The 14,820-nt window shown below is 48.0% G+C and overlaps 2 protein-coding genes across 2 annotated transcripts in view; both read right to left on the bottom strand.

The window, feature by feature from the left end:
- The window catches only part of LOC144153445 (complement receptor type 2-like), a gene marked incomplete at its 5' end in the record, with an annotated part of 118,627 nt that overhangs the window by 53,973 nt on the left and 49,834 nt on the right, over window positions 1–14,820 (bottom strand). The window contains 2 exon segments of the mRNA XM_077685091.1: window positions 7,703–7,891; window positions 10,614–10,796. Coding sequence (XP_077541217.1) covers window positions 7,703–7,891; window positions 10,614–10,796 — 372 coding nt within the window.
- Window positions 1,568–4,708, bottom strand: LOC144152414 (uncharacterized). Its single transcript, XM_077683682.1, has one exon. It carries the CDS (start codon window positions 4,645–4,647, stop codon window positions 1,615–1,617), a length of 3,033 nt encoding a protein of 1,010 aa, XP_077539808.1. The 5' UTR covers window positions 4,648–4,708; the 3' UTR covers window positions 1,568–1,614.

Below are 14,820 nucleotides of genomic sequence, written 5' to 3'. Positions count from 1 at the left end.
ATGCCGCACGTGTTATCTGATTTGATATAAAGAGCGTTTCGAATGACCGTAAACTGACTAGAATAAACTGCTTTAATTACAGTGTACTGGATGTAATTCTACGGTTCGAGAAACACTCGCGCCAAAGATAAATTCCTGCAGAGCAGACGCCGCTGTATTCGACTCGCCAGACGCTCGCTTGCGCACTTCACTTTGTTGACTGCTTCTTCGCCGCCTGTGTATTGTTTGGGTTGTTAGAGGGGCACAAGTTCGCTCCAATAAACTTGTTTTCCTTCAAGACAACCGCGTCCTCTTTGCCTTCGTGACAGTATTGTCGATGCACAGGTGTTATTTGCATAATCCACCCTAATTTATTGTTTCTTACTCTCATGTGGGCAAAAGCGTCCTGATTCTTGTTGCCATGTGTTCAACAAAGCGTTGATGTAGAATGTGTATAAGACAGACAAAGCAAACCACATTTCGGCAGATGGTTTCACAAAGACTTGGTAGCCCCTGTAATACCATGTCCTGGCCATTCATGGCAACCTGTTGATACTATTCTAGCCTCTGGCAGAGCAGTTGCGGTAGAAAAATATGGCATCGTGGTCCCCGCATACGTTGTGGGGAGATTTGAAAATCCAAATGACTAAAACCTCGGGGGAGTAGCATGAAAAATGCCTTAAAAAGCACAGGGAGCTGCATTCGGTACAGCGCGAGGAAGGTCAGTAGCCATGGAGTTTGTGGTATGGCGCAGAACGGAATAAAACTTAGCGTACGAAATGTAGTAGGACCATCATGCCTGCCTCGCTGGGCGACATTACTGAACCCTCCCTGTTCACGAATTTCCGGCCATGGTAACTTTCTGCACCAACATCATCAAAACCTCTTTCAGAGCTAGTGGGGAAAAGTCGGCCTGTTCTCGATGAAATTTTAGCCATGCTACGTCCCTTGTTAGTTGTGTTATGGCTTTCATTTTCACGCATTCAATAATTTTCCGATTTATTTTAAATTTATTATGTTTTATTTATTTATTTTAGTACCCTAAGGGTCCGTGATGAGCATTACAAAGGGGGAAAGGGTTAAATACAAAGACAACGCTATTTCACAGTTGAGCGAGGTGTGACACACAGAATACATCCATCATTGATCCTTCTTCCTCGTGTCCTTTTTGGTTAACAGGGCATGTATGAACGCAAATAAGTTAGTACTGCGACAGTGTTATGCATAAAGTGCTAGCAAGAGCAACCCGTCAGACCAAAATCTACCGTAGTCAAATAGCAAAGCATACATACAATCAAATCAAACATTTCCCAACTTTGCACACGGAACAGGATTACACTATATAGACAGCTTCAACTGCAAAAAATGCACATTTTAAAACACTTTTTCAACAAATCAGTTCGTAAGGCTTACTGGTAAATATTTTGGGTGATAAATGAACGCATGTATATAGAAGCTCCGCAGACGGAAAAAAGGCTAAGAAGAGAAAGATTATAATGGATATAACAACTTTAGAAGTAGGTGAACCGTAGGACGTTGAGGGAGATAGAGGAGGAGGAGGAGGAGGAATAACTTTATTGTTTGCCCAGGATGGGGTCAGGGGTGGGGTAGGCTAGAAGTCCCTTCTCCCCCTCTTCAGCCATCGGCCAGGAGCCCCTGCTCCTTGGCGGCGGCCTCGGCCATCCGGACAGCCCAAGATTGCGACTCGGCGTCCGAGCTGAGCAGTATCGTCTCCCACTGCTCCGGTGTACTTATCATTCTTCTTGCTTTATCTGTGGAGGTGATGGCAGGGCAGGCCCATAACATGTGTTTAAGGTCAGCCCTTCCTGTGCAGTTTTTACATCTGTCGCTGTGCAGATCTGGGTAATAGTGATTGTACAGTACGGGGTTGGGGTACATCCCCGTCTGCAGTAATCTCCACGCAACTGATTGCTTTTTATGTAGTGTTTTGTGCGCCTCTGGGTATTTTAGCCTCCCCAGTCGGTAATGATCGATAATTTCTCTATATGTGACCATGCGTTTACTGCCGTTTCTGGGCGAGGGCTGCTCTGTGGTGCTTCTTGCGCTAGCTCGGCCGGTTAGTCCTCGAGCTAGGTTGTGAGCATCCTCGTTGCCGGGTAGGGCTGTGTGACCTGGTGCCCATATTAGTTGTACTCTTCTGAGCCTTTCTCCCCTATATCCATTCATAATTTTCAGCGCTTCAGCGGATATGCGTCCTCTCGAGAAGTTTCTGATTGCCGTCTTGGAGTCGCTGATTATATATCTTGCTCGGGTGGATGCTAGCGCCAAGGCAATGGCAGCTTCTTCCCCAGTCTCAGGTGGGCTTGCGCGGACTGAACCTGAGGTTATCAAATGGCCGTGCTGGTTAACCGCCGTTATTGCCATGGCAGTGCGGTCCGAGTATTCAGCAGCATCGAAGTATATCGCCTCCCTGATTTTTTCAAAGCGCTTGTGGATAGCTTTGGCCCTTTCTTGCCTGCGTGCTTGGTTATGCACTGGGTGCATATTCCTGGGTAAAGGAGGAATGTGCAAATGTGCTCGTGCTTCGGGGGAAATGTCAACTTTATGTCCATGTTGCGAATCATAACCAATGCTTAGGGATCGCAACACATGTCTTCCAGTCTGACTTTTTGTGAGCCGCTCCAACTGGGAGATTTGTTGGGCTTCGATTAGCTCGTCGAGCGAATTGTGCAGCCCTAATGCATCGAATTTGTTGGTCGGCGTTGTTATGGGTATGCCTAAGGCTTGTTTGTATACTTTTCTAATCATATTGTTGATCTTTGTTCTTTCGTATGTCTTGAGTGAGAGGAATGGTGCTACGTAGACCACCCTACTGAGGACGAAGGCCTGAACCAGTCTGATTAAATTGGCTTCTTTGATTCCTTGGTGTCTATTGGCGACTCTGGAAATCAATCTGGTCGTTTGGAGTACGCTTTTTTCTAGCATCCTGAGCGCTTCGGTGTTGTGGCCATTCGCTTGTATTCGCAGTCCCAGGACTTTGATCATCGGCACTATTGGTATGAGCCCACCTTTTGCTTGTAGTTCGATCGTAGATTTATATGAGCCTTTTCTTCTCCCCCTGTTTGCCTGATATAGTAGTATTTCTGATTTTTCTGGCGAACATACGAGACCCCTTGGTTCGATATACGTCTCTATAGTATTGATAGCTTCCTGTAAGGTGTCTTGTATTGCTCCATCACTGCCGCCGGTTACCCAGAGCGTGAGGTCATCTGCGTAGATGCTGTGGTGTAGGCCTTCTATTTTCTTCAATTCCGCGGGCAGTCCGATCATAGCTATGTTGAACAGGAAGGGGGAGAGTACAGACCCCTGCGGTGTTCCCCTCGCCCCCAGTTCGAGTTCGTTCGATTCAATGCTGCCGATTTTTATTTTTGCCGTTCTGTCAGAGAGGAAATCCCTCACGTAACTGTACGTCCTAGACCCGATTCCTAGCATCCCGAGGTTTTCCAGGATGGCACTGTGGCGCACGTTATCGAATGCCTTCGTCAGGTCTAGGCCTAGGATGGCTTTTGTGTCTCTCGATGATGTGCCATTTCCGTCTACGATCTGATGTTTGAGCTGTAATAGGACGTCTTGAGTTGATAACTTTGGCCTAAAGCCGATCATAGTGTGCGGGTATAAATCCTTGTCTTCCATGTATTTATTGAGTCTTCTGAGTACGACGTGCTCCATAAGCTTTCCCAAGCACGAAGTCAGGGAAATGGGTCTTAGGTTCTCTAGCCCTAACTTCTTTCCTGGCTTGGGAATCATGATGATGGTGGCCGTTTTCCATTGCTTCGGGATGCTTCCCATTTGCCATCTTAGATTCAAATACTGTGCTAGTGCTTCTACGGAATCGTCATCGAGATTTCTTATAATTTTGTTTGTAATCCCATCCTGGCCCGGTGCAGATTTTGTACGAAGGTCCTGGATGGCTTCCCAGACCTCCGCTGTTGTAATGGGGCGGTCGAGTTCGGGGTTTGGAGTTCCCTCGTACGGTTTGAGGTTCTCCTTTGGGTTTGATCCTATGTATCTGTTTTTGATTTCTTCTAAGAGGTCCTTGTCCGATCTTGGATAATCATGTATGATCTTGCTCAGGTTGTGTCTCTGGGTGGTCTTGCATTCCTGGGAATCTATCAGGTAGCGAAGTATATTCCAGGTTTTCCCAAGTCCCATTTCCGAGTCCATTCTATTGCATGTGCTGTACCAATTCTGGCGGGTCAGTTCGTTTGCATACTCTTCTATTTCCCTATTTAAATACGCTATTCGCCTTCGTAGGTTGCGGTTTAGCTTCTGTTTGCTTAACCGTCTCTGAAGGCTTTGTTTCGCCTCCCACATGTGCAAGAGTTTGGTGTCGGCTTCCTGGAGCTCAGCTTCTTCGGGTATCGTTTTCGTCGCCTTTCTTGCATGTGTGTGCAGCTGCTCTACAAATTCCTCAATGTCTGTTATACATCCTGCCTCTTCCGATATCTCCCGTTCGGCTGCCCTGATTCTTCTGAATTCATCCCAATTTGTAATCTTGATTAGGTTTCCTCTTTTGTGATTGGGTGGGCCCGCTGTCAGCCGTGTGGCCACTATGAAGTGGTCACTGCCCAAGTTTTCCAGCAGGTTGATCCACTGTGGATCGTTAACCAAATTTTTTGTGAAGGTCAAGTCCGGTGTCGTGTCCATGCTGACGCTGTTGCCTAGTCTAGTGGGGTACGTTGGGTCGGTGGCTAGAGAGAGGCCAGCTATTTGGGCGTCTTGCCATAGGTTCCTACCCTTGGTCGTCTCCCGTTTGTAGCCCCAGGCGGAGTGGTGCGCATTAAAGTCCCCCGTTATGATCAGGGCATTTCTCTTGGTTATGTCTATCACCTTGCGGAATAGCTTTGCAAACTTGTGGTTATTACGGGGGCTGCTGTACACGTTGAGTATAAACATACTTCCTTCCCCTCTTTTTTTGGTTGAAATGATTTCGGTGAGGACATGGTCGATTGCTTCTATGCCTGTGTCGTGCTGTATTACTGGTAGATTGCGCTTGATGAGGGTGGCGACCACCGGTTTCTTACCGCTATCGCTACGGGAGTGTTCATTTTCCGGACCGAAGGTTTTATAATTTGGTAGTTTGGCTGGGCATACCGTTTCTTGCAAGCAGATTACATCGGGTCTTTCCTCTATGTGGCTATTAAGTATAAATTGATTTAGGTTTCCTCTCTTCCTCCGGAAGCCCCTGCAATTCCATTGCCATATAACGTATGTGTTGTAGCGATTATTGGACATAAGTGATGGGTTGAGCGGCTTCAAGGTTGATTCTGGTACTTTCTGTCACGGGTGGCCTGGCGTAGGGCTTGGTCGTTTTGATGGGACCGATTTGTCCGCTGCCTCCTTCACTGAAGCGGGCATTTTCTAGAGCGAAAATTCTCGCTGTTATGCTTCCCTCAAATTTTGTAAGCATGTTCTCAAACTTTTCCTCAAACTGTCGTAGTCTAATGTTTAACAGTTCCTCGTCAACAGTCTTTGCTTGAAGGGTAATGTCTGTTTCTTCTGCTTGCTTGCTAAGGGTTGTGGCCCTCCTCTTCGGAGGGGGAGATTCCGTACCTGGGTTCCCTTCTGTGGTATTTATCGGCATGTGTCTATCAGGTTGCGTTGCAACTTCCATCTTTGTTCCCTCCTCGACAGACTCAGTTGATGAATGATTCTTGTTGGCTTGTTTAAGGCTTAGTATCTCTGCTTTGAGTGCCCTGTTTTCTGCCATCACTATCTCTAACATTTGTCGAATTTTAGTGATTTCCGACTGGTTATCTGACTGGCTTTGATTATTGATGTGTGTGTGCTGTGTGGAGCCGTGGGAGATGACACCAGCCCAGCTCACCTTATTTTGTTGGGGCTCTTCTTTTTGTTGACATCCCTTCCGCGCCTCGCTGGTCCCGAGCCTGGTCTTGGATTTCGACCTTGACCTCGACCTTGATCTCGAATCGCTCCTCTGCCGGGTCCGGTCGTCATCTCTCCGCTGTCGGGACGTCGACCTCGAGCTGCGCCGATCAGGAGCCGCGTCGTTGTGTGTGCCGCCTGCGCTGCTTCTCTTCTCCGTGTTCCCGTGGCCTCCATTGCCGCTTGCGTTTTCTCGGGAGGGTAGACGTGGGAAAGAGCCAGACCGGTCTCTTCCGTGGTCTTCTGTAATTCCCTTCCAGGCACCGTGTCTGAGAATTCCCAAAACGCTGTCGCCTGCGCTGGGCTGGTTGTGCGGGTTGACTTTCTCTTCCAAGAGTTTCTTCCTCTCCCACTGTCGCTTCTTAAGTAAAAGCGGCATTTGGTAGCGTTGGTGACATTTTTTGTCGCCAGTTCGGTGGTCTCTGCCGCAAAGCGCGCACTTGGGGTCACACTTGTGCTTTTCTTGTGGGTTCTTGGCTCCACAGTCCCTGCAGATCTTGTTTTCCGGAGCGGGGCACACGTCAGTCCTGTGGCCGAGTCTTCCGCACGTCTCGCATACCTCGTGCTTCTTCTTATGCAGATAGCACCGATATTCTGCGCCTCTGTAGTAGACGTAGTATGGCACAGCCTCTCCCTCAAACACGATGACTGCCGAATTTGTTCGGCCCATTCTTCTAGCCTGAAGAATCTTCGGGTTTCGTTTATTAACTAAGCTTCGAGTAATGTCGTCGTCACTGTCGCTTTCCGGTATATTGTGGATTACCCCCTTGGAGGTGTCTTCAGGCGGAGCTGCGTATGCCATAACTTCGTGAAGGTGTTCGCCGATCGGGATTGCCTTGATTGCGTTGTATTTCACAGCCCTCTCCATGCTTGGGGTGCTTGCGACGATTATGTTTTTTAGCGCGTTGATTCGAAGAGTATCTTCCTCCGCTCCTTCCGCCGTTAGTTTCGTGGCGCGAAGTATTCCGTCGCGGAGTATCGCTTGGCTGATCTTAGAAACATCTAGGCCTTCCCTCGGTCAAAGCACGATCTTGATGTCTTCACGCGGTAACTGCGGCTGCCGCGCAGGGCGAGGCGGCTTGCGTTGTCGTTGCCGAGAACGCGAAGCCCCGCTGGAGGATTCGGGTTCGGCGCCCTCCTGTCCCTTGCCTGTCCCTTGCGTTGGGTTCAACTGGAGTAGAGCTCGAGCGCTTCGTTGTCGGTGGCTCGTCAGCCAGCCCGCCTCACTTGTAAGGTCTTCGGGTGAAATTGACTCACCCTCTACTTCGACGACTTCCATTGGCCTTCCGGTTCCCGGGGGATGAGTTCCAAAGAACGCTGAAGTCGTCGACGACACTCGCAAAGGCGAGCGGCAGCCGCGGTGGCCGCCACCCTCCTCGTGCGGAGCCGATGTTCCAAATAGGCGTAGCGAGCTCCGGCTCGCCCGGGGTGAAACTCCCTCGCAAATGTCCAGCACACGGCTCAACCTTCACGAAACATGTATCCACGGGTAGCATTTACCTTCAGGACACACTATTCAGAGGATGTTTGCAGGTAGATTCCAGATTTACGCCACGCAAATGCAAAAAACTGCAGAGCCCATGTGAGTTGCGTTCGCTCCACTCGGCCCCCTGGTGGCGACCTCAGGCAGATAGAAAGAAAGGGCTTGTCTGCCGTGCTTCTTTGTAGATGTTATTTTTCAGGTTCTAATTTTTTGCAACAAGCATGCAGCAAGTTACCCAAGAATGGGTTTTTTTCATACATATTTATACAGTATTGTGGGCGATATACCAGCAGGGAAATATAAACTTCACACTTTTAGTGACCCGCTTCTCACCCATGCAGGTTGGCGGTTGTTGGTCCCACGAGCCGTCATCCTCGCAGAGAACCTGATCGGTACCATTTACGCGGAAGCCAGGATCGCACTCGACGAACGCACAGTCTCCGGGGGCAAAGAAGGCCCCGCCCGAGCGCTCTCCAGTCAACCGCCCATGTTCAACTTCAAAGTCGTCACAAGCTCCTTTCACTGCGAAATGATTAAATGAGCATTTATTTTAAATTACGCCATGAATTTATTCACTTCAGTTCACCTAACATATGCCTAACGGACTTCTAACCCCTACTGCAGGTGTTTGTAACTGGACATTTATGGAAAATAAGGATCTGAGAATAAAGAATGAGTGTTTAACAAGAACTGAAATTTTGTCCTACGTATATGGGTTTACTACCAGGGCATTGCTTGTATATATCAGCCATCTATGACACGTACAAAACTCCAATCTTCTGGAATGTGGTATTGCTTCCATGTTTCCGCCCCTGAGTGCTATGCACATGTGCGTTTAAAAGACGGTAGTCTTTTTGGGGTAAATAAAACGCAAAAATTATGATCTGCATCTCTGTCTCCCTAGATTCAGCCGTGTGCATTAGCAGTAAATGAAAGGCAACAATACATCTGGTAGCAATTTTTATACTTCTCAACATCGTTGAACAAAAGAAAACAGGCATATTTCGGGTGAAATATTAATACACCGGTGATATTTGCAGTGTTCGATTAATCACAAATACATGAGTGCTTTCTGGGGATAGCAGACAAACGAATACCCCTTGAAAAACATTTTGACCAGAAATACAAAAAGCCCTCGCGGGAGGCGTTGAGCTCGACGTCGCGGCGGTGTACGAATTGTTAAAAAGGCAGCAACACGAAAATTTTGCATCTTGTTTTTTTTTTCTTTCTATAAGTTGCTAATGACCTATATTTCATATGTAAAAGGATCATTTGATACAGCGCGCGATGGTTTTAAATTGATTTAAGTGAAGATGTTTTTGATGCTGCCATTTGCAGTTTCGCTTTCAGCAAGTGCCCGAAAGGCTAGATTTGGTAGTGGCGGTCAGCGCCACCACGGGTGGCGCTGCGGGGCATGCTTCCGTGACGTCGGCGTAGGGATTCTCACATTTTTTGTGGACGCACACACTAAAATCTCCGACGCCGAGACGCGGAGTGCCACTCATGGGGGTCGTGTGTGGATTTGGACTCCCATCCGACGACGCGGACTCAGTGACAAGCTTTGGCGACGGTATTTTGGACCCTTCCTGATTGTACCACGTGTTGGCCAAATTATCTACGAGGTCATCCCTGATGTTGATCCCGGAACACCACTACGACACAAGCGGCTGGAAGCTGTCCACGTGGCTCGCCTTAAACCTAACTAAGTACGATGACTGACTTTCTTTGTTTGTTTTTTGTTCGGACTGTTTATTATTTTAGTACTGGGTCGACACTCTCATAGAGGGGGGTAATGCCGCGAACGATCCATTTGGTTTCTTTCTTTATGTTTTGTTTTACCGCCCGGCTGCACCGGTGAGTGTTATCTGAGTGCCAAGTGAAGCGCTTGTTCCATTTTTTATTTTGATTCCGCACGTATTATCTGGTTTGATAGGGAGAGTGTTTCGAACCACCGTCCCATGACTATAATAATCTTGTTTGATCAACAGTGCACTGGATGTAATTCTACGGTTCGAGAAACACTCGCGCCTAAAGATAAATTCCCGCAGAGCAGACGCCGCTGTATTGGACTAGCCGACACTCGCTTGCGCACTTCACTTGGTTCACCGCTTGTTCGCCGGCTGTGTATTCTTTGAGCTGCTAGGGGGGCACAAGTTCGCTCCAATAAACTTGTTTTCCTTGAAGACAACTGCGTCCTCTTTGCCTTCGTGACAATATCGTGGATGCAGAGGTGTTATTTGCATAATTCACCCTAAATCATTGCTGCTTACTGTCATGTGGGCAAAAGCGTTCTGATGCTCATTGTCATGTGTTCAACCAAGCGTCGATGTAGAATGGATCTAAGACAGACAAATGAAACCACATTTCTGCCGATAGTTTCACAGTTACTTGGTAGCCCCTGTAAGACCATGTCCTGGCCATTCATGGCAAGGTGTTGGAAGTTTTCTTGCCTCTCGGAGAGCAGTTGCGGTAGAAAACTATGGCATTGTGCTGTCTGAATACGTTCTGGGGAGATCTTAAAATACAAATGGCTAAAATCTTGTGGGCGTTGCATTAAGAATGGCTTAAAGAGCAGAGCGAGGTGAATTCCGTTTAGCGCGAGGAAGATCAGTAGCCCTGGAGTTTGTGGTATGGCGCAGCACGGAACAGAATTCAACGAACGAAATCTACAAGGACCGTCATGCCTGCCTCGCTGGACGACATCACTGAACCCTCCCTGTACACGAATTCTTGCCCGTTGTAACTTTCTGCAACAATATCATCAAAACCTCGTTCAGTGATAGTGGGCGAAAGTCGGCCTGTTTTCCAGTTCCGGTAACGCGTAGAGGAGTAGCGAGTTGTGGAGGCACCACAACCGGTAGAGCGTGGGCGCAGGCGCGTACCTCCATAAAATTTAAGCCATGCGACGTCCCTTGTTATTTGTGTTATGGCTTTATTTGTAGGCATTCAATAATTATCCGAATTATTTTAAATTCATGGAAAAAAGGCGAAGAAGAGAAATAATATAATGGATAAGGTTAGAAGGTTACAAGTAGGTAAACGGTCGGGCCTTCATAAACAGGGAAAGGAAGGGCTTGTCTGCCTTGTTTCTTTGTAGACCTTGTTTGTCGGGCTCTAATTTTTGCAACAAAAATGCACCAAGTTACGCCAAAATATGTTTTTCTGATACACATTTAGGCACTATCGCCGGCGATACACCAGCAGGGAAATTAAAACTTAACAATTTTAGTGATCCGCTTCTCACCAATGCAGGTTGGCGGTTCTTGGTCCCACAAGCCGTCATCCTCGCAGAGCAGCTGATCGGTACCATTTACGCGGAAGCCAGGATCGCACTCGACGAACGCACTGTCTCCGGGGGCAAAGAAGGCCCCGCCCCAGCGCTCTCCAATCAGCCGGCCATGTTCCACTTCAAAGTCGTCACAAGCTCCTTCAAAAGCGAAATAATTAAATGAGCCTCTCTTTGAAATTACACTTTCAGTTTCTCCAGGTCAGTGTGCGTAACATAGGCCTAACTGGCTGTGCAACCCCTACTGCAGTTTTCTGTGCCTGGACATTTTTGTAAAATAGCAATCTAAGAATAAATTATGAGAATTTTATAATACAGTCGAACACGGATATATCGAACTCCAAGGGGACCGCGAAATAGTTCGATATATGAAAAATTCGATATAAAAATATGGGCTCTGAGACCTCACCTATGGCAGACGATCACTTACCGATCGTCGCATTCAAGAATGACAACTAATTCCGCACTCACGACGCAACAGGACGCTTTATTTCCGTGAAAAAAAAATCGCTGATCTTGGCCTGCTTCTTCGTCCTGGAAATGAAATTAAATACGCTGGTCTCGATCTTCTCGAGGCTGCACAACTAGAAAATTCCAGCAGTACGCTGCGCCTTCGCACACCATGCACAACACGCACGCAAAAGAAGAACAGCGCGCACGTACCACAAGAACTTTGAAGGTAACAATTCCAAGGCTCTCTGAACGGACTCCAACAAAGCGCTCGCGATGGTCATCTCCGAGAGAAACAGTGATCTCCGAAAGGTGCGGGACAACTCGCCAAACAGCAGCAACAGCAGCAAAATGTAAAAGAAGGAGGATGCCGTCAGCGCCTTCGTTCCCTCTTCCCTTTCCCGAGACCACATCGGGGGAAGACAGACGCAGAGAGAGAGAAAAAAAAACTCTTTTTTCGCAAGCCGGGAACGTACGCAGCTGAAAAAAAAAGGACGTGCGCAGTCGAGGCATCCCTACCTCGCACTGTCACATTTTCTGAGCGTTCGGGCTTGTGTGCCTAGAGAGATTCAGCATACCGGGCTCCGTCCGCTAACCCTACGGCGGCCGGTAGCGGGGCCCGACTGGGCAAGCGCAAATTCGTTCCGGTAGGGGGGATTAGTTCCGCGAGCCAGTTTTCGCCATGCCCGCGCATTCCTCCACATCCTCCTCAACCTCAATCGGGGGTGCAGCGACCGCCGAAGAGCACCTTCCAGTTCGCGTGGCGTTCGATATACCCAACCTCGGGAAAAATACGGTTCGATATAAACGTACGAATTCCTATACTTTTACACAGAATTTTCAAGGGGATAATTTATGGGTTCGATATAGACAATAATTCGATATACCCGTGTTCGATATATCCGTGTTCGACTGTACCTGCAATTTTGTTCTACAAATTTGGGCATACCATCAGGATATGGCTTATATAGCAGCCATATAGGACATATACAAACCTCCAACCTTATTTGGAAGTGGTAATGCTTCCATGGTTTCCGCTCCCGAGTGCTATGGGCAGGTGCGTTTTAAAGACGGTAGTGTTTTTGGCGTAAATAAAACGCAAACATTTTGTTGTGCATCTCTGCCTGTCTCAAGATTCAGCCGTATGCACAAACCGTAAATGATAGACAAAAAATTTCCAAACTACTACATGTGGTGACCAATTTCATGCTTCTCAACGTTGTCGAACAAAATTAAACAGGCATATTTCGGGCGAAATATCAATAAACACGTGATATTTGCGGTATTTTTTGATCACACATACATGATTGCTTTGCGGGGATGGCAGACAAACGAATATCCCTTCAAAAAACATTTTGATCCAAAAATACCAAAATCACTAGCGGGAGGCGTTGAGCACGACGACGCGGCGGTGTACGAAATGTTAAAGGGGTACGACCACAAAAAATTTTGCATCTTGTTTTTTTGGTGCGATAAGTTGCTAATGACCTATATTTCATATGTAAAAAGATCATTTGCTTCAGCGCACCACGGTATCAAATTAATTTATTTAAAGATGCTTTTGATGCGGCCAGTTGCAGATCCGGTTTTACCAAAAGCGGCGAAAAGCTAGATTTGTTAGTTGTGGTAAACGCGACCACGGGCGGCGCTGCGAGGCAAGCCTCCGTAAGGTCCCTGAAATTACTAAGGTAGCGGTTTCTTTAGATCTCGCCGCCTTTCGCCCTCGCCCGCGCTCCTTTCCTCCTTCGTTTTTTGCCATTTTCTTTTTCGCCGGCGAACGCCGCGCGCCATTGGCCAACGGCCAGTGACGTAGTACCTCGTCCCCGCGTTGTTTGTTTTTTCTTCTCTTCGCCGCCACTGTCCATTTAAATTCGCCATTTCAGGCTCAGCTGCCTCGGAGCAGGCCTTATCCAAGCCGCCAGCGTATAACAACCGATAACAACCGAAGAGTCAGCTGCTCGTTTCAAACGTGTTGCGTCGGCGTCACTTTATGTAGCTTCGCGATGCCGAGTTGTTGTGCCTTCGGCTGCTCGAATAAGGTCAGTGCAGTCACGGCCAGCTCGGCTGTAGCAAGCTGTAATTTATCAAAGCCCACACATGAATCAATGTTAGCTGTACAGCATAAAAAGGATTCACAATTGCGCTTGTTAGCGCGCTTATGGCCTTGGAATACGGTAGTTATTATAGAACTGGGCACTAGAACTAAATGTAAGCTGAGCGCATTCTTTAACTGCGCGTTCTTGTGCCAGCCTTTTCCAGATATGTCCGAGAGGGCCTTACTCCAAGTAATTGTGAACGCCAATCGCACGAACATCGCTATGCCATCGACGCACTGCCAAAAGTACAGCCGTCATGGGCGAGGCCAACGAGGAGACGCAAGAACTTTGACCCTGACAGCAGCCTATAACGACGTGAAGGTGACATATATTTTGCAACAGCGTCAAAGCACCGGAAAGTGCACGGAATAAAGGTGGCATGAATTTTAGCTAAGGCGGGGCGCATACTGAGCGCTGCCTAATGATCTACAACTAACGCAAAAAACGCGAACGCAAAAAAAGCCAACGCAGCGCTCGAACTGCCGCGAAGCACGGTCACCGCGAACCATGCGCAAGCCCTCTGGGCAGCGCTTGCACGACCACAACTTAATCACGCAAATCCATGAACGGAATTACTGTAACAAAGCAATCTGCAACATCCACGTTCGATCCTTTCGCGTTCACGAACCATCCTGAGCATGCCGCACACGTAAACAAACACCGCGCTGTCCGTATGCGCCAGATGCATCAATCCCGCAAATATCCCCTTCTACACAAAAACATACAACAAAACAGCCTCACTTAGGGCGTGTTGGTAATACGGGGCTCTAGAAATACTATGTAACGGAGCAGTTTGAAACGTCCACGTTCGATCCTTTCGCGGTCACGAACTATCCTGAGCCTGCTGCACACATAAACAAACGCCGCGCTGTCCGTATGCGCCCGCGGCATCCACCCCGCAAATATCCCCTTCTAGACAAAAATATACAACAAAACAGCATCACTTAATGGGTGTTGGTAAAACGGGGCTCTAGACATATTATTAATGCTACCAAAGAGCGATTGCGCCGCGGAAACAAGAGCAAACTGCACGAAAAACTGCAGCCAGCGGCCCGAAGCGTTGCGAGGGCGTCTGCTCTGAGGAAGCCAACAAATATGGTGGCCCCGAGGGACCGTGGCGCCGCGGGTGAGGGGAGATAAAAAGAGGAGGGCAGCGGAGAAGGAGGGAGCAGTTGGCGCTACCTTAGTAATTTTAGGGGCCTTAAGCCTCTGTGACGTCGGAATAGAGATTCTCGCATTTGTCGTCTGCTTCACTCGCGCTCGCCCTCCCTGCTGTCTTTTTGCGATCGGTTGACGTCTGATGCTTGTCCGCACCATATTCGCGTGTGTGTAGCTTTTTATGATAATAATAATAGACTCGAAATCGCATGCACTACCTCAAAGAGGAGGTCAAGGTATAGTTTTTTATACGGCTTCAGAATATTGTGGGAGTCGCCCCATTCCTTGCGAAGCCGGTCGTGATTCGGAGTTAGGCATCAGCTTCTGTATTAAGCATTCTTTCGAATAACGGGAGCTGCCAGGTGCTAGTAACCAACTACGCCGAAAAAATGAAACCAAAACAAATTCCAGACGTTCGCGGCTGTCGGCTTTGGTAGAAGGCATTACGATTCCCGGTAATG

Source organism: Haemaphysalis longicornis, unplaced genomic scaffold, assembly GCF_048455015.1.
Source record: "Haemaphysalis longicornis isolate Haplotype H1 unplaced genomic scaffold, Haemaphysalis longicornis Haplotype H1 scaffold_9, whole genome shotgun sequence".
NCBI classification, from domain to species: Eukaryota; Metazoa; Arthropoda; class Arachnida; order Ixodida; family Ixodidae; genus Haemaphysalis; species Haemaphysalis longicornis.
The sequence above is the reverse complement of the archived record's forward strand: the minus strand, read 5'-3'. Positions and strand labels throughout refer to the sequence as shown.